This window comes from Piliocolobus tephrosceles, chromosome 16, assembly GCF_002776525.5.
Source record: "Piliocolobus tephrosceles isolate RC106 chromosome 16, ASM277652v3, whole genome shotgun sequence".
NCBI lineage: Eukaryota > Metazoa > Chordata > Mammalia > Primates > Cercopithecidae > Piliocolobus > Piliocolobus tephrosceles.
The window spans coordinates 43,874,919-43,893,943 of record NC_045449.1 but is presented as its reverse complement, the minus strand read 5'-3'; the positions used below and the strand labels follow the sequence as shown (position 1 = coordinate 43,893,943).

The window sequence follows — 19,025 nt, the reverse complement described above, 5'->3', positions numbered from 1 at the left end:
GTTGTGGTTATTCAGCTGTTTTGTGTGTGTGCAATGTGTTTCTAGCAGACACTGAGCTCCTGGGAGGCAGGGCGTGTGGCTGGCATGTTTTTGCAGCTCCTTTAATGCCTAGTGCATTGCTAGGCACTTCATATTGAAAGCGAGGTCACTAGTGATCTGGAATGGCAGATGAGACAGGGTTCGTCATTAGTCCTTCTGAGGACTCTTTAGGGTGCATCCTCGGTCCCTATCCCAGATTCGGGTAGGGAGCATGAAAGGAAATACCTCCAGTGTTTCACATTTGGCCAGAGAGGTTGAGAATCTTGCTGAAGGTCACACAGTGAGTGATAGGATAGGTTGTCCCGGGCTCAGGCTGAGGCTCCAGGTGTCTCCTCAACTGTGATAATCCTTCCTGGGTGTCTGGGTGTCTCCATTCTGCCTATCACCGTGTGTGCAACTGGGAATGTGTGCATTTCTCTCTCTCTCTCTGTGTGTGTGTGTGTGTGTCTGGAAGGAAGCAAGAGTAGCCAGCTGTTGTCCAAAAGAAGGCTGCCAAGTCCACAGAGTAATTGTGGAATACGTGTGACGTGTGGGGCTTCGTGGCCGGGTGTGTCTGTGAGGCCTTGGCAATCACCCTCTGACATCCGCCAGCATTGTTGTGCTGCTGACCTGGGCCCGCTAGGCTGACACTGTAGCCTAGGTCAAGATGGGCCATGCAGCTCCCAGCAGGAGATAGGGCGGAACCCACAGCACAGGCCTCCCGTTAAGCCTGCGGCCCCTGAATCTGAGACCCAGAGCTGGGAAATGGCTGCGGCTATGCGTTTCACGTGGCCCTTTCCTGGAGCCCCTGCCCCTGGGTGCATTTCCTCCTGGAGCCTTTGGGGCAGGGTCCTCCCCATGGGCCTGAGCATCCAGCAACCCCTCCACACAAGCTTGCTGTTCCTGCTCCTCCTCTCCCTGGTGTCCCATGTTTGGAGGACTGGGTCGAGGGGCTCGGGGATAAACAAGCTGCCTCACATCCCACCCTGCCCTGCAGCCCGAGGAGCTTACCAACGCCCTAGAAATCAGCAACATCGTCTTCACCAGCCTCTTTGCCCTGGAGATGCTGCTGAAGCTGCTCGTGTATGGTCCCTTTGGCTACATCAAGAATCCCTACAACATCTTCGATGGTGTCATTGTGGTCATCAGGTATGACTACGCCCCGCCACTGACTCTCACTTGAGGAATGCCAGCAGGGGTGGCTTGGGGCCAGGGGCAAAGCCACCTGTTCCCCTGGGGTGGAGGGGTCTGGAGTCGGACCCCACTGACCCCACAGGATCTGCCTCTCCCCCTAGGTGGGGGGCTGTCTGTGTCCTCATGCTCCCTCCGTCTCTCTCTTGGCCCTGCCTTGCTCATGTGGACCTTGGGCTCACCTCTTCATTGCCCAGGCCCCTCTTTAGTCTCCTCTCCCCACTCCTACCTCTTGTCCTTGACTCCACCCAGGCCTGGGATGGGCGAGGGTTGGGGATTGGCTTTAGAGAGGAGTTGGAAGAAGTATGAGGCCCAGCCGGCTGCCCGGCTCGAAAAGTGCTTGAAAATCATCTCAGACACCAGCAACTTGCTTTAGGGTTTCCAAGACCTTGGGAAAATGCTCCTTCCTCCCCAGGCCTGGGGCCAGGAGAACCACTTTATTGCTTTTGGAATTGACTTTAGATTTCATTAGAAGAGAATAAAGCAAATATTCCATAATTTGATGCAGTTGCATTGGCCAAATTTAGGGAGGGGGCTGTCTGCTGCCAGGATGTGATCCCTGGCAGGGATGAGAGGGCAGAGGGGGCTGGGCTGTCACCCAAATCCTCACTATCTCGGAGGCTCCTGCTTGGAGGTCTGGGTGCCCACCTGTGCCCCATTTTCTCTTGATGTGCCCACTCAGCCAGGCCCTTGGGTGCTACTGAGTCCTCTCCGAGGGAGTAGGGGGAAAGAGTGAAGGGGCAGGGGGCTCAGGCTGCCTGCCCCTTTTGCAGCGTGTGGGAGATTGTGGGCCAGCAGGGGGGCGGCCTGTCGGTGCTGCGGACCTTCCGCCTGATGCGCGTGCTGAAGCTGGTGCGCTTCCTGCCGGCGCTGCAGCGACAGCTGGTGGTGCTCATGAAGACCATGGACAACGTGGCCACCTTCTGCATGCTGCTCATGCTCTTCATCTTCATCTTCAGGTGAGGGGGGCGTGGCACCGTGTCGGCTAAGAGACTGGCCAGGCTGGGGGCAGGAGGGCCTGAGGGGTGGGGAGCACTGGGCTCTGACCCCTAGCTTGTGACCCCCTTGTGCCCACAGCATCCTGGGCATGCATCTCTTCGGCTGCAAGTTTGCCTCCGAGCGGGATGGGGACACCCTGCCAGACCGGAAGAATTTTGACTCCTTGCTTTGGGCCATCGTCACTGTCTTTCAGGTGCGAGGGTAACAGGGCAGGGCGTGGACAGGGGCCGTCAGGTGCTGCTAGTATAGGCCCTGACTCCTGTCCTCTGCCCACAGATCCTGACCCAGGAGGACTGGAACAAAGTCCTGTACAATGGTATGGCCTCCACGTCATCCTGGGCAGCCCTTTACTTCATCGCCCTCATGACCTTCGGCAACTACGTGCTCTTCAATTTGCTGGTCGCCATTCTGGTGGAGGGCTTCCAGGCGGAGGTAACCCGCTGCCCTGCCCACCTCACCCTGCCCACAGCAGTCCCACTTCCAATGGGCTGCCTGTCATGAGCCTCCTGCCTCTGCTGCCAACTTTGGGGACCTAGGAGGTCCCACAGGAAGCGCCTCTTAGACTAAGCCAGGGTGGACCAGGGATGGGAGGCTCCGGGTCTCATGCAGCCCCTTGTCACATGGGACACAGGATGGTTGTGTGGGGTTCCTCCGCCAAAGCTTAGCTACTGAGTAGACATCTGTTTCGGAGTTGGCTAGACCCCTTCCCCAGAGAGGCAGACCAGATAAGTGTCTGCCTGTGGTTCAGCTGGGCTCCTGAGCACCGTGCTCTATGGAACACCTGGAGAGGACTCCTCTGAGCCGAGGGGTGCAGGAAGCTTGTGTGCAAGTCATCTGAGCTCTGACTGAGCAGATGAAGATGCCACTAAGACCAGGGCAGGGCTTAGCTGCCCAGGGTGAGAAATGAGCCCAATTAGCTACGGGCATGGCAGAGATGAGCGTCCTATTTCCAGCCCAGGCTCCATCACCTTCGTCACAGGCAGCGTCATCAATTAATATTGATTTACATTGATCCTGCCCTTGCCGTGTCAGCAAGCAGCCTCTGCCCAAAGGGCTGCACCGCTTCCTCTCCCTCAGCTCTGCCTCTCTTCCCACCCAAGCCCCTAGACCCACCCCAGCTTGCTGGGGCCTCAAACAGGGCAGTTTGACCCAACCTAGAAATGCTGCAGGTTGGGTCTGGAGAAGCTCTTGGTCCAGTTCTCTCCCGGTGACCCGGATGGAAACTCCCGCTGCGGCCTGGTCTATAAATACCCAGCACACGGTGGAAAAACAAAAATCTATTTTCCGACTCTTTCCCAGTCTTGCAAGGGAGGGCTTTTCCCTGTAGGCCGGCTGGGTCGGTGGGGTGCAGCGTATCTGTCCCACACTGGCCTTTCTCCCTGCTACCGTTTTCAGTCTGTAGTTATCCGTTACCGCATTTCCTCCCCGCTATGGGGCAGCCAGGGCAGCTGGTGGGGGAGGCTTTGGTGATGGCTGTGACTCTTGCAGGAAGGGAGGGACGCCAGTATGCTCCCTGGAATGGGACACTAATTTGGGGGTTCCCTGAGGCCTGAAGAATTAAGGAGCACCACAATGCTCCCACAAGAGCCGGTAGACTCACTCTGCTGCTGCTCAGGGCCTATAAGAGGAGGAGCTGAGTGAGGACTGGGCCTCCCGGCCCCTTCCAAAGGCCGCTCCTGCCAGCCATGGTTCCCTCAGAAAAATTCCCATGCAGCTCTGTGGAGGGAAATGGAAAACACCGCGAGCCTATTCCCCTCCCCTCCTCTGCCACTCAGCCGCCAAGGCGGTCTGCAGGTGCCCAGCACAGATGGCCCCTCCCCAGCACTCGGCCCTTTCAGCAAACACCTTGTTAACTGGAGTGCAGCCCAGCGGCCTGGTTGCTAGGCAACAGCAAAGCTGGAGTGTGGGAATGAGAGCAGCATGGCCCTGGGGCAGCCTGGTCACTCTGGCCCTGCTGGGGGCCTGGGAGCTGCCCCAGTGTGAGGGCTCAACAAGGCCCGGGCAGCCACACCCTCCCCAACCTTTGCAGTGTCAGGACCTTTGCAAGGAGAATCTCACTCAGGATGCGGCGTCTTGGGCTGTGATGCTTCAGGCCTGGGGTGGGATGCAGAAAGGATTTTAAGAACATCCCCTCTCCATGGGAGTGGGCAGTAACTGTGGCCTCGGAGTGCCCATGGGAGGGGCTGGGCCAGTTGCTCCACTGTCCTTCACGTGGTGGGCAGGGGTGGGGAGTGTCCTTCAATACCCATGGCCTGGACACCTCCAAGGCCCCTGCCCTCTCCTGGGTAAGGTTTCAGGGGGCCCCACGGTCTGGCAGGGGAGTCTGGTTTTGCTGTTTTGATGGCCTGGGATTTTTGTTTTTATTTTGACAAATAAGACAACCCACCTTGGCGGAGGAAGTGGCTGCCGCATTTTGGTGGGATTCCCCAGCAGGAGGCCTCAAGGGTAGCCCCCCTGCTGGCCTTGCTACCCTGCCAGGAGCTAGGAGGGGGTGGTCCAGGGACACAGCCTGCTTGGCTGGTGATTTCCTGACTTGCAGGGGGCAGCGCCCTGAATCCCTGTGTATTTATCATTCACACACTTAATTAAATGAACAGGCAGCAGGCCCTGTGTGAGACCATTAATTGATACTAAACAACATCAGAGCCATCATCTCAGCATTACTTGTCACATCCCATCTCAAACGGGGCAGCTGGATCTATTCTGATCTGAAGGGACTTAAGCCGAGAGCATGAGATGTTATGAGGCCTGACTTGGCTCCATGTTGACTCTGACTTTTGTCCATTCCTTTCCCTGCTTCCTATTCATTTCCCAAGCCCACTGCCTCTGAGCCAGTGAGAGGAGAGGGGTGTTCTGAGCCACAGACTCGGGTTCCAGGCCCAGATCCACCTCTTACTCTGTATGATTTGGGGCAGTTTTCTCAACTTCTCCAAATCTCGAGTTTCTCCTGTGTAAGATGGCGATCCTGGAACCTACTTCCTACCTTGCAAGGAAGCCAGCTGGTGTTAAGGAGGTAGTTTCCCATGCCAGGCACACCCTTCATGAATGGTGGCTGTTATTATTAGGATTATGGGGGGACTTGATTCTTTCCTGCCCTTGTCCCCATCTTTTTGGCCTCTGCCCTCACCCTTCAGATTCATTCTGGCCGGAGGGCCTGTAGTTGAATTCTGGAAGGCTGTTCTATCCCCTTTCTGCCCCCATTCCCCGTGTCTCTCATTTCCCCTGCTGTGGGGTTTGCGCCCCTCCTTTTCTTCATCCGCTCTCGACACTGCTGATATCTGAAGGCCCCGAGCGCCTGTGACCAGCGGCCCTCCCCTGCCTTCCCCTTTCCCTGTAGGAAATCAGCAAACGGGAAGATGCGAGTGGACAGTTAAGCTGTATTCAGCTGCCTGTCGACTCCCAGGGGGTAGGTACGCGATCATGAGCCGGCATGCCTCCCGTGCCCCGTGCCCCTCCACTCCACCTCCGTGTCTCTGTGCTCGTGTTCACGCTCCGCTGCTGTGCAACCTGTCATAGCCGTGATGGTCGTTGGTGTTGTGAGGTTTGCTTCGATTTTAAGTCCCTTCCCCCTTGAGGACACGGAAGGGAGGTACCTCCTTGCCTCTGTCCCCATCAACCCGCCAAGGGCACCATCTCCATCCCTGCCAGACCGGTGGATGGGCCGGAGAAGGAAGGGACTTAGAATCCTCTGTGTGCACGTGTGTGCAGCACCCCATGTGTGGGGCACCCTGTGTGTGCGTGCCTGTGCTGAGGTCCCGGAGGAGTCCCAGACGTCCGGCTTCAGTGGAGTCAAGATCTGTGGCCATAGACCATACTCCCCCATCTCCCACCCCTTCACCCCTTGCCCCAGGCCCCCGTTGGAGACCCCGCAAGCTGCCTCAGCTCAGGACAAGTCCTTGGAGGATGTGGGGATGGGATGTGGCTCTTGCCAAAATGTACCAATATTTTAAATCACTCTGAGCCTTTGGCCCCTTCATCACCCAGTTAGGTCCAGCTGGCACTCTCAGGGCTGGCTCCCCCTCTGGCCCCATGATGAGCCTGTGCTCTGCTGTTCCCTGCCCTGGCACCAGAATTCGGGGCAAAGCCAACATTCCTGTGGGACCCCATGGTGCTGCATATCCCGAGCAGGCCCCTGGAGATCCCACTTGATAATTAAAGGCCTCATTAGGGCTGTAAACTGAGTTAATGAAAATGATCCCCTGAGATGCCAATTACCCAATATTTATGTCCTTATCAAAAGTAGCAATCAAGTATTTTTTAATAACTTCTTAAGGAGAAGTGTGTAATTACTGGGGAACCTACTGACCTGCTAAGAAGAAAGAAAAAACTGTCCCAGAGACAGGGAGAGAGGTAAAAATGGGGCCAGGGAGGAGGCTGGGACTTGGGGAAGATGAAGGGAAGACACTGAGGATCTGAAGTGGCGTCCTCGGGCTGAGCTGCTCTGTCTGGGGTCTTTCAATTTCCTTCCAGGGTCCTCGAGTCTGAGGCTCAGGGGAGGGGAGCTGTGGAGAGAAGGCAAAGGGCCTCGAGTGGACTTTTGCAAGAGAGGCTCTAGTGACCACTTCACTCAGGTCCCCAGGACCCCAGCCCCCTCTGGCCTGTGCCACCCACCACCTAGCTCCCCCTTCTCTCCCCAGCCAACCTTGGTGACCGTTCATCCAGGCTGGTTGTGCTGTGGGCTCACATAAGACGTGGCCTTTTCTGAGCTGTGGCTGGAGAGGCAGAGGTGGTGGGGCCCTGGGAAGCCTTGGGCCCTAAGCCTGGGGGGTCTGGCCTGCGCCGGTGCATGCCTCGTGCCGTGGTTGCTGGTTCCTGTGGCCTATATGTGGTGTGTGTGTGTGAAGAGAGGGAGGCCCGGTCCATCCCAACCTCCCCAGCCTGGCCCGATTCCTAATGGTTCGCTGCTTCCCTGCCCTAGGGAGATGCCAACAAGTCTGAATCAGAGGCCGATTTCTTCTCACCCAGCCTGGATGGTGATGGGGACAGGAAGAAGTGCTTGGCCCGTGAGTACCTATCCTGGGGTACGTACGGCTTTGGGCCCTGGGCCAGCCCTGAGTGGACTCGGGATCTCTCCCTCTGTCGCCCTGCAGTGGTGTCCCTGGGAGAGCACCCAGAGCTGCGGAAGAGCCTGCTGCCGCCTCTCATCATCCACACGGCCGCCACACCCATGTCGCTGCCCAAGAGCACCAGCACGGGCCTGGGCGAGGCGCTGGGCCCCATGTCGCGCCGCACCAGCAGCAGCGGGTCGGCGGAGCCCGGGGCGGCCCACGAGATGAAGTCACCGGTAGGGGGTGCATGTGGGTACCCCGACCGTGGGAGATATTCCAAGGAGGACAGGAGGAAGAGAGGATGGAGGCAGGCGGGTCCAAGGGCATAGCCCCTACCCCATGGGCTGGACGGGGTCTGGGTGTGCCTGGACAAGCCCCTGGGGAGTCCGAGCCGGTGATGCAAGCCAGGGAAGGAGCCCTAGTCTGGGGGATGAAAGAACAGGGCCTAAGCTGACCTGTTCTGTTCCCTAGCTGAGTGACCTCGGGCAAGACACGACCTCTCTGAGCTGCTTCTGTAAAATGGGGGTGGGGTGTCTCTACCTCCTCAAGACCGAATAATAATAGTAGCAGACCCTCATCTAGGTACTGATTATGTGCCAGACACTCTTCTAAACACTACTCCGAAGCATTCTAAATGCATTTAATCCTCACAGCAACCCTGGGAGGTAGATACCACAACGATTCCCATTTTACAGAGGGGGCTTGAGCCTCAGATTGCAGAAGGGAATGGCAGAGCCAGCATTTTAATCCGGGAGGCTAGTGTTGGTGCCATGCTCTCGTGATTTTATTTATTTTTAATTTTTAAAATTTCACTTTTAATTGATGAGTACTAATCATGTATATTTATGGGGCACAATGTGACGTTTTGATATATGCATACATTATGGGATGATTACATCAAGCTAATTAGCATATGCATCACTTCGCATACTTACGTTTTTGTGTGTGGTGTGAACATTTAAAAATCTACTCTGTGAGCAATTTCGAAATATACATTACCTTATTATTGACTATAACCATCATGCTGTGCAATAAATCTCGAAAATGATTTCTCCTGTCCAACTGAAACTTTGTATCCTTTGGCTAAGCCTTCCCCATTGGCCCCATCCTTACCCCTCCCAACCCCAGCCTCTGCTAATCACCATTCTGCTCTCTACTTCTGTGAGTTCAATTGTTTTGAATTTCACATATAAGTGAGATCATATGGTATTTATTTGTCTTTCTGTGCCTTGTGTATTTCACTTAGCATAATGTCCTCCAGTTCATCCGTGTTGTCACAAATGACAGTCTTCTTTTTTAAGGCTGAATAGTATTCCACAGTGCATGTATGCCACATTTTCTTTCTTTTCTTTCCTTTCTGCTCTGTCGCCCAGGCTGGAGTGCAGTGGCGCGATCTCAGCTCACTGCATGCAACCTCTGCCTCCCAGGTTCAAGCGATTCTCCTGCCTCAGCCTCCTGATTAGCTGGGATTACAGATGTGTGCCACCATTCTTGGCTAATTTTTTGTATTTTTAGTAGAGATGGGGTTTCACCATGTTGGCCAGGCTGGTCTCAAATACCTGGCCTCAAGTGATCTGCCTGGCTTGGCCTCCCAAAGTGCTGGGATTACAGGCATGAGCCACTGCGCCTGGCCCATATTTTCTTTATCCAGTCTTCCACTGATGGATACTTAGGTTGATTCCATATATTGGCTATTGCTAATAATGCTGAAATGAAGATAGGAGTGTCCATATCTCGTCCACATACTGATTTCAAATCCTTTGGATAAATACCCAGTGGTGGAATTGCTAGGTCATATGGCAACTCTATTTTTAGGTTTTTGAGGAACCTGCAAACTGTTTTCCATAATGGCCGTACTAATTTACATTTCCACCAACAGGACACGAAGGTTGCCTTTCCTCTACATCCTCACCAGCACTTGCTGTCTTTCATCACGTTCATAGTAGCCAATCCAACAGGTGTGAGATAACTCACTGTGGTTTTAATTTGCATTTCCCTGGTGATTAGTGACATTGAGCATTTCTTCATATACCTGTTGGCCATCTGTGTCTCCTTTTTTTTTTTTTGAGATGGAGTTTTGCTCTGTCACCAGGCTGGAGTGCAACAGTTCACTGCAACCTCTGCCTTCCAGGTTCAAGCGATTGTCCTGCCTCAGCCTCCCGAGTAGCTGGGATTACAGGCATGCGCCACCACGCCCAACTAATATTTTGTATTTTTAGTAGAGATGGGGTTTCATCACATTGGCCAGGCTGGTCTCGAATGCCTGGCCTCAGGTCATCTGCCCGCCTTGGCCTCCCAATGTGCTGGGATTACTAGTGTGAGCCACGGCGCCCGGCCCTGTATCTCCTTTTGAGGAATGTCTATTCAGGCCCTTTGCCCATTTTTTAGATTGGGTTAATTTTTTGCTGTTGAGTTGCGTTTCTTCACCCCATTATATATACTGCCCATGAGCTGATTATAACACTTCTCTTACCAACTAAATGAGGAATGAGCTCTATTCCCATATCTATTTTACAGATGAGAAACGGATGCACAGAGAGGCTTAATAACTTGCCCCAGGTCACTCAGTTGTTTGGGGTGAGCCAGGATCTGAACACGGGCATCAGAGTCCAGAGCTCCTGCTCACACCCCTACACTTGATGTGATGCCAGTGAGGCTCCCAGGAGACCAGGTGCACGTGAGAGGACAGGGCTGCTCGGCCCTGCCTGAGACCACTCCTCCCCTGCTCACCCACAGCCCAGCGCCCGCAGCTCCCCGCACAGCCCCTGGAGCGCTGCAAGCAGCTGGACCAGCAGGCGCTCCAGCCGGAACAGCCTCGGCCGTGCCCCCAGCCTGAAGCGGAGAAGCCCAAGTGGGGAGCGGCGGTCCCTGTTGTCGGGAGAAGGCCAGGAGAGCCAGGATGAGGAGGAGAGCTCGGAGGAGGAGCGGGCCAGCCCCGCGGGCAGCGACCGTCGCCACAGAGAGTCCCTGGAGCGGGAGGCCAAGAGTTCCTTTGACCTGCCAGACACACTGCAGGTGCCAGGGCTGCACCGCACTGCCAGTGGCCGAGGCTCTGCTTCTGAGCACCAGGACTGCAATGGCAAGTCGGCTTCGGGGCGCCTGGCCCGGGCCCTGCGGCCTGACGACCCCCCACTGGATGGGGATGACGCGGATGACGAGGGCAACCTGGTGAGGCCCCTGTGGGCACAGTGACCCCTCGCCCCTGACCTTGAAAGAGGGGAGCTGTGCCTGGCCCGGCAGGGTGCAAGGGAGTTACCATTCCAAGCCCAGGGGATATCAAGGGGCACCTGGAAACCGAGCTCCAAACAGTCCCTTTTCTCCCTCTGCCCACCTTGCCAAACCCCAGATCCTTGTCATGCCTATGCCTGGGGCTGCGGCTCTGCCACCCTTGGTGGATATGAATAATTTTGGGCAGATGTGTATGAATCTTTCATGGCCCTCCCCCTGTGACTCAGAAAGACCCATCGCTCATCTCTAGAAACTGATGCCCCCCCATCCCCCTTTCTCATCTCAACCTCATCACAAGTCTTGACTTCCCACTTCTTCCATAGCCATGTGCCCCTCCCCCAACCCGCTCACCACCACCATTCCCCCCGGGGATGGGGTGCAGTGACCTCAGGGTTAGCACGGAAGAGTAGGCCCGGTGTCTCCTCAGCTCAGGTGTGTCTCTGAGCAGACAGATGTGTGGGGCCAGTGTCTGATAACTGATGCTGCTTCCCAGCCCAGCAGGAAGGGCAGGCGGGGGCTGGGCTGCAGGCAGGGGTGGGGACTGGGGAGAGCAGGGTTGGGGATGCAGGGGAGGAGAGGGAGGAGATGGAGAGGCAAGGAGTCCTCAGGGATGAGGAGGGGGCCTGGCAAGGTTGACGGGGAGATGAGGAGTGTGGCTTTAGGAATAAAGGAAGAGAGGCAGGGCAGAGCCTGGGCCCCAGGTGGGAGAGGGTAGACAAGGAGTGAGGGTCCTGACGCTGCTGAGGAGCCAGGAGCCGGGGAACCTGGAGGCCTGGTCCTGCTCATACGCCAGTGTTTGTTCTGCAGAGCAAAGGGGAACGGGTCCGCGCATGGATCCGAGCCCGACTCCCCGCTTGCTGCCTTGAGCGAGACTCCTGGTCAGCCTACATCTTCCCTCCTCAGTCCAGGTAAGTGACAGGGCAGGGGTCTGACCTGTGTCCCGACCTCTTCTCACGGGAAATTACCCCTGGCGATGCTATCAGGGAGTTGAAAAGTGGCACCCTGCCTGGGGGTGTGAGCGGGGTGGCCTTAGCTGGGAAGGCTCTGGAAGGGTAGGGGCTGCGGGCGGTGCCTCTCTCTTCTCAGCTGTTGCCTCTGTGCCTGGGCAGGTTCCGCCTCCTGTGTCACCGGATCATCACCCACAAGATGTTCGACCACGTGGTCCTCGTCATCATCTTCCTTAACTGCATCACCATTGCCATGGAGCGCCCCAAAATTGACCCCCACAGCGCTGTGAGTCACCAGCCCCACTCAGGGCAAGTCCTCTCCTGGGGTTTGCATTCAGGACCAGTGAGGGAGGCGAGGAGGCCACAGTTGCTGACCTGCAGGTCACACAGCAGGAAGGGAGGGAGCCAGGACTCCCCCTTAGGTCTCTCACTAGATGCTGGTCCCCAGGACACCCCTGTGTCCTCTCCTGCCTCAGTTTCCCTTCTATGATACACCAGTCCAGCTGGGTGCTTCGTCTCACTCCAGGCTATTTCTCATGAGCCAGAGGCTTGTGGGGCACACGCGTGAGTCGGGGAGTGCTGGGGTGGTGCAGAGGCTGTGTGCAGATGGGGAGGCATCTTGCCCAGCCTGCCTCGGGGCCTTGGGGGCATGCAGAGCGGTCATGGAAGCTGTTTTTGCTCCTGGTGGTCCTTCCAGGTCAAAAACAAGTAGATTTTCAGGGGCCTTAGTGGGGACATGGGTCACTTCTGCTTGGTTGCGAACCTGTCAGTCCTTCTCAGAAGGAGAGCCAGAGTCCCTGGACATACCGCCCCAGGGTCAAACCCCTTCAGGGTGGGCCCAGCTGGCCCTGGGAGCTGTCTCTTCCCAGCCTGGCATCATAGCCCTTCGCTGTCGGCAGCAATTCTGGTTCCAGAAGGATGGGTGGGGAGTGGCTGTGTTTCCCCTCACGGCATGCTACACCACTTGCTTAGAGGTGGCCAGGGTTTGCCTGTCATCCCTCCTTGCCATCTCCCACACCATTGTTTACATTTCAGTGCTGCTGGGGCTTCTGTTTTCTATTAGAGTTGGGGGTGGAGGGAGCCTGAGGAATGGCGGGAGCAGCCCAGGACTAGGCGGGTGAGAGAGCACCCGCATCGGGGACCTCACACCCAGAGTCACAGGGTAAGGCAGGGGCGCTGGCTGCACTCCAGCCTTGGCTGCCTCCCGCCTGAGGCCCTGCTGTAGAGCTCTCTGCCACCATGTCACTGTCTCCACATCTCTCTCACCATCTTCCCACTCAGCTCCTCCATCTCCAGCTCTGTCACGGTACCTGCTCCTCTCCTCCCTCCTCTCTGTGCTCACACTCGGCCCGCCACCTCTCTAGAGAGCTGCGCCTGTCTCCTGGTCACCCAGGGAGGGACTCAGTCCACAGATGCCAGGGAACTAGATGGCCTTCCTCCCTGCCCTGCCCCAACCTGGGCCTGGGAGTGCACAGTCTGTGTCAGGACCCCAGGTTCCACTGCTGCTCCATTTCTGGGGCGCACAGCAGGAAAGCAAGTGAAGAGGGTGGGATGGCGGGCAGGGGTCAGAGATCAAGTGAGATCCTGCCGCAGTTTTTAAAAGGAGCCAGGGAATAGGGCTTAGGACGTGGGACGGGACGCAGATCACAGCACTGCGGTGCAGATCCTCTTCCCCTCTGGCTAAGTGGCTGTAGGGGCGGGGAGCTCTGGTCACAGACGGGGGTGCGACTGTCTGCAGAGCTGCAGGGGAGTCCAGGGACCTGGCACTGGCTCTGTGTGTGTATGAGAGGGGCGTGATCTGCATTGTTGTGGACGGTGGGAGTCGTTTTCTGAGTCAAACGTTAGAAGCAGGTTTTGACTTGTGTATGCAGAGCAGACCTGGCCCAAGGGTGGGGGTTTCCTGTCGGGCAACCCTTGTCTTCCCTGTCTCGCAGGAACGCATCTTCCTGACCCTCTCCAACTACATCTTCACCGCAGTCTTTCTGGCTGAAATGACAGTGAAGGTGATGGGGGCTGGTGTTGGCTTGGGCCCTCTGGTTCCCGGTGGGGGTGGAGACGGCTTGGGCTGAGGGTGGGAGGGTTGGCTGCAACGCAGGGCAGGGCTGGGGCCGGCAGGGAGGGCGGCCGGTGACGCGGCGGCGGTCCCCAGGTGGTGGCGCTGGGCTGGTGCTTCGGGGAGCAGGCGTACCTGCGCAGCAGCTGGAACGTGCTGGACGGGCTGTTGGTGCTCATCTCCGTCATCGACATTCTGGTGTCCATGGTCTCTGACAGCGGCACCAAGATCCTGGGCATGCTGAGGGTGCTGCGGCTGCTGCGGACCCTGCGCCCGCTCAGGTGACCCCCTCCCCAGCACCAGAACACCTCCAACAGGTGGCCCCCTCCGCAGGGACACCTCCGACCACCAGTACCCCCTGCCACCAAACAAAAGCCCGCACAGGCCAGCCTTCTGTCTGTGACCCCCACAGGCGATCCTGTCCCTGCCCCAGACAGCACTCAGATTACGGCCCCAGTAATTTCCCTCCAGGCACACACCTGCTTTCCTCCTATTCAACGTGACATATTCCTCAGGGCCGCCGCACCATGTGATGTAAGGTGACTGCAGCCCCGTGCAGCGCACAGCACAAGGGGCCACAAGGGGCCAAGGGGCTCACAGTCTTCAGCTGCAGCTCTCCCTTGTGTGGCCCCTAGGAGTGACACTCAGCCCCTCCCCGTGAGGTGACAGACTCCTCTTGCTGGCTTTCCCCATCTTCAGGCCCCTGCCAGGGACCACCCCCAGGTGACATTTCTCCTGGCCAGGGATCTACCCTCTCAGGAATCCCTTTCCAATCAGCCGGTCCCCACCCCCAACTCAGATTTTTTTTGGACGGGGATGATATGGACTAATGGCGATGTTTCCCTGACTGTGATAGTCCATCTCCCTCTGCCCCTCCCCCTCTCTGCCTGCTTCCCTACAAGTTTATCTCCTGGTACCCCCAACCCACAATACACTGCGTCCCTAGGGAACGCCTCACTTGAGTTGAATCCTCCCCACTCCCAGCCCAAACAGGTCATACATTTGACATCCTGGGATGGAGGTGGAGATGTGGGGCACGGGGATCTCTGCCACTTGTTTTGAGAGATTACAGTAGGGGTCCTGATGGCAGGGGTCCTGTGAAAAGAGGACTGTGTTCTGCCACCAGAGGCCAGGATGGCACCAGTGGCCAAGGTTAGGCGTGGGGAGCAGGGTCAAGGGACAAGGGAGTGTCTGGGCTGGGGAAAGCCCTGTCACCTCCCTCTCTCCCCTCCCCAGGGTGATCAGCCGGGCGCAGGGGCTGAAGCTGGTGGTGGAGACGCTGATGTCCTCACTGAAACCCATCGGCAACATTGTAGTCATCTGCTGTGCCTTCTTCATCATTTTCGGCATCTTGGGGGTGCAGGTGTGTGGGGTTCTGGGGGCCAGCTGTGGGTGAAAGCCTGAGGAGGGCCCCTCCCCTTGGCCCCTGGGTCTTATGGCTCAAGCTGCCGCTGCCTTCATTCCAGGAAGGAATAAGCAGGGATGCTCCCGTCCAGGCTCTAGGCCCTTTTACCTCCTGGGCATTTTGAAGAAAACTGGGAGACTAGAGGAAGGCCCCAAGGAGGACCGGGGCTGCAGAAAGGCTTCAGGCCATGGGAGCTGCAGGCTGCTGTTCCTGCCCTCTGCACGCACTCCCTGAGCACAGAGGCTGGCCCACAGTCTACTCCTTCCCGGCTCGAGCACAGTGGGCTGCAGGCCAGGTCTGGGGATCCAGGGCCCAGACAGCTGGGCCAGGTTAGCAGCGTGCTGGCAGGCAGGCGGTGCAGACCCCAGACGAGGCAGGAAGCGGGGGCTGCTGGGGAAAGTTGGCCTTGGGCCCAGGGAGGAGACTTGGCTTTGGAAGAGAAAGAGCCAGAGCTGCCTGCAGGATTCAGCAGACGCCTCGGGGGGCCGGGGAGCCCCTCCGTCGTAGTCTTCCAGGGCCCTTGGCTCCAGCTGTTTCAGCTGCAGGGTAGACAGCTGGCTATTCAGGCAGCATGGGAGTCCCTGGGTGGCTACACCCTCCCCTCCCCGCCCCTCCTTCCCTTGGCTTTCTGGGATGTCCACTCTGCCCTGGGTGGGGGGCTGTTCCCTGGCTTCCTAGAAATCGCTAGCCCTAGGGACCAGGCTGGGGTGCATTTACCAAAGCTGTGTGGTGCCTCTCTGTACACCCTCCCCAATCCCACCCAGCGCTCTTCCCCTTCCCCACTTCCCAGCCTCCTTGGGTCAGTAGAGTGAACCATTGTTGAGCCCAGTCCTTCTGGTGAATTTAGTCTGTTTCGAGCAGTTTGCTCAGGCCCCTGGTCCTGCCTTCCTTTCTTCATCAGTAGTCATAGCCTGGTTTACACTGGAATGAGGGTGAGCTTTCCAATCAGACAGACCTGGATTCGAGCCCTCTTTCTGCTACCTGCTGGCTGTGGGACGTTAGTGAGGGGATTAACTTCTCTGAGCTTCAGTGGTTCTTATCTGTAAAGTGGGGTTGATAATACCCACTCCCCTACCCAGAGTTGCTGTGAGAATTAAATGCCTAGCTCAGCGGTTCTCAAACTTGCGTTTGCGTCAGAATCACCGGAACAGCTTGTTAAAAGATCGCTGCTCCCCCAACTCGGAGTGTATGATTCAGTAGATCTGGGCTGGCCCTGAGAATGTGTGTTTCTAGCATGTTCCCAGATGATGCTGGGGACCCCCACTTGGCACACGCCTGACCTAACCATTGGTGGAAGATGAATGACTGTTACGTGCCTCCACCCTTTCGCACTGCCCGCCCCGATGACCTTTCCTCCCAACTCTTGGAAAGGAAGGGGGTGTCGGCAGGGGAGGCTCCTGTCAGTGTTTCCCTGACTTGACTGACCCCAGAGCAGAGCACCCCACACTCACCCAAAATGTGCCCAGGCTGGTGTGGGGGTGGGGCTCAGGAGTCCTGGGCTTCCTGTGGTCACAGCTCACTTTTCTCTGTCTCTGGGAATGTGTGTGCAGCTCTTCAAAGGGAAGTTTTTCGTGTGCCAGGGCGAGGATACCAGGAACATCACCAATAAATCGGACTGTGCTGAGGCCAGTTACCGGTGGGTCCGGCACAAGTACAACTTTGACAACCTTGGCCAGGTGAGCCCCAGGCTCAGAGGTGGGGCTGTGGTGAAGGAGGCTGGAGGGGGCACAGGGCCGTGCTTAATGATACCTGCTGACTCCGGTGGGCTCCACGAAGAGATCAGCCTTTCACACCCTCTGCTGTCTAACCACCAGCATGTCGCAAAGCCCAGTCCATCCCTCAGTGCCCCAAAAAGTGGGCCCATGGGGTCTCTAGCCATCCTTAAACATGAAGAAACAGAGGCTCAGAGAGGGTAAGGGGCTTGCCCAGGGCCACAGCGCTACATGGTGGAGCAGGAAGCATACGTGGCAGTGGGGACAGGCAGCCCTGGATGTGAATCCTGTGCAAATTCTGACCCCACCGTTGTCAGCTCAATGACCTGGAGCAGCTGACTGACCAGAGCCTCAGTTTCATTAACTGGTAAATGGAGTCATAATAGAATCTCCTTGGAGGTCGCAGTAAGGATGCAATGAGATGATACGTATATTTGTTTAACACGGTGGAAGGGACAGGCATATTGTCAAGATAACTCCTTTCAGAAATGTAGAAAACGAAGTTGCTCACTCAGTTTTCCTTCCCAGACCCACCCTGGTTTTGGTTTCTGGATTTCCAGGGTTTGTGGGTCTCTTGTCCTACCTGGCGGAGGGCAGAGGGTGTGACCATCTCTCAGGGCCCCTCCAGCTGCAGCTTAGCTGTGCAGCCCTGAGATGGGGGCTCTCCTGGAGCCTGGAGCGTGACTCCAGCTTGATCCCTCAAGAGCTAGGGTGTTTGGAGCTGATGCAGGAGGCACTTTGGGGGCAGGTGGTAGGTGATTCAGCCACACATCCTAGACTTCAGATATCTCCTTCTCTTCCTCCCCATCAGGCCCTGATGTCCCTGTTCGTTTTGGCCTCCAAGGACGGTTGGGTGGACATCATGTACGATGGGCTGGATGCTGTGGGCGTGGACCAGCAGGTAGGGCTGAGGTGGGCAGGACCCATCTGTGGACTCAGGTCACTCAGCATGGGCTGATTTCAGGACAGAATGAGCAGGGCAGGGTGGCAAAATGCCATGAAAGAAGCATCACATTTTACAGCAGAGGCTGTTGCTGGTGGCCTGTGGGCCAAATCTGGGCATGTTTTATTGGTCTACAACATGTTTAACATTTTTTGAATTAGTGGTGAATATTTTTAAACTGGTGAATTTGGGCTGTGTGCAGTGGCTCACACCTGTAATGCCAGTGCATTGGGAGGCCTAGGCAAGAGAATCACTTGAGGCCAGGAGTTAGAGACCAGCCTGGGCATCATAGCAAGACCCCCAGCTCTACAAAAACTAAAGACAATTAGCCGGGTGTGGTGGTATCGTCTGGAGTCCCAGCTGAGGTGGGAGGGTCTCTCGAGCCCAGGAGTTCGAGGCCACAATAAGCTATGATCGCACCACTGCACTCTAGCCTAAGCAATAGAGCAAGACCCTGTCTCTAAAAAAAGAAAAAAAAAAAATGGTGAGTTCTACTCAGAGATTCAGATTTGTGTCTACTCAGGAAAAGTCTGAAGATCTGGAAATACTGGGCTTGCATTCCCTCAGGGCAGGAGTCAGCCAGAACAAAGAGGCAGTTTTGGATGGAGAATCTACTCTCCCCTTTACCACAGTCCCTGCCCCTCCCTACTGCTTCACATCAAACCCACACCATTCATTTCCATCGCCTGTCAGGTTGCTGTAGCTATTTGGGTTTGCAGGAACCCAGGCTGTGGGCAGCTCCTAAGACAGCTTGCCCTCGGGCTGATGGCTCCGCCTGTCCTTCCTGCTCCCCGCCAGCCCATCATGAACCACAACCCCTGGATGCTGCTGTACTTCATCTCGTTCCTGCTCATTGTGGCCTTCTTTGTCCTGAACATGTTTGTGGGTGTGGTGGTGGAGAACTTCCACAAGTGTCGGCAGCACCAGGAGGAAGAGGAGGCCCGGCGGCGGGAGGAGAAGCGTCTACGAAGACTGGAGAAAAAGAGAAGGAGTAAGGAGAAGCAGATGGCTGGTCGGTAGTCTTTCCACCTCTCTCTGGGTCGTGCTTGACCTTGGCCTTGCGACTGCAGGGGGCTAGGCGCTGGGGCCGGGGGCAGACTCCCTCCTCCTTCCTCACCTCCTTCCCCGCAAGAGCATGTCTGCCTTTAGAGCCAGCATGAAGCAGGCCACTTCAGCCCCATGGGTAGGGGGAGCTGCCCCCACCCTGGGGGCTCCCGGGACCTCAGCATCATCCTCCCCAGATGATGCCAAATGGGGGTAGACACCCAGCCTCCCTGAGCTTGACTCTCAGAGGAGCCTCATTGGCTGCTCAACTGCCCCATGCCAGCATCCAGAGGCCCAGGGTGGGCAGCAAGCATCTAACCCTGCACCCACCTAGTGTCTGCAGCTGCCGAGCAAGGCCTCAGCAGAACTCAGTAATGGACAACAGCGTGAAAGAGAACCCAGGCACCCCTCCCTCCCTATTTCTAACAAAACTTTCT

The 19,025-nt window shown here is 56.8% G+C and overlaps 1 protein-coding gene across 33 annotated transcripts in view; it reads left to right on the top strand.

Moving 5' to 3' along the window:
* The window catches only part of CACNA1G (calcium voltage-gated channel subunit alpha1 G), a 67,209-nt gene that overhangs the window by 29,205 nt on the left and 18,979 nt on the right, over window positions 1-19,025 (top strand). For 10 of the 33 annotated variants that reach the window (XR_002730045.3, XR_002730043.3, XM_023204479.3 and 7 more), the window contains exons 10-25: window positions 1,016-1,167; window positions 1,983-2,168; window positions 2,287-2,401; window positions 2,485-2,640; window positions 5,546-5,614; window positions 7,127-7,211; window positions 7,299-7,492; window positions 9,993-10,424; window positions 11,292-11,392; window positions 11,594-11,717; window positions 13,366-13,434; window positions 13,581-13,765; window positions 14,721-14,847; window positions 16,440-16,565; window positions 17,413-17,502; window positions 18,343-18,535. Coding sequence is in view for 29 of the 33 variants with exons in the window: in XM_023204479.3 (XP_023060247.1) it covers window positions 1,016-1,167; window positions 1,983-2,168; window positions 2,287-2,401; window positions 2,485-2,640; window positions 5,546-5,614; window positions 7,127-7,211; window positions 7,299-7,492; window positions 9,993-10,424; window positions 11,292-11,392; window positions 11,594-11,717; window positions 13,366-13,434; window positions 13,581-13,765; window positions 14,721-14,847; window positions 16,440-16,565; window positions 17,413-17,502; window positions 18,343-18,535 (2,404 nt within the window). In the remaining 4 variants the exon portion in view is untranslated. Of the gene's footprint in view, window positions 1-1,015; window positions 1,168-1,982; window positions 2,169-2,286; window positions 2,402-2,484; window positions 2,641-5,545; window positions 5,615-7,126; window positions 7,212-7,298; window positions 7,493-9,992; window positions 10,425-11,291; window positions 11,393-11,593; window positions 11,718-13,365; window positions 13,435-13,580; window positions 13,766-14,720; window positions 14,848-16,439; window positions 16,566-17,412; window positions 17,503-18,342; window positions 18,557-19,025 lie in introns of all 33 variants that reach the window. The other 23 variants (XR_002730044.3, XM_023204491.3, XM_023204475.3 and 20 more) reach the window with 9 other exon arrangements.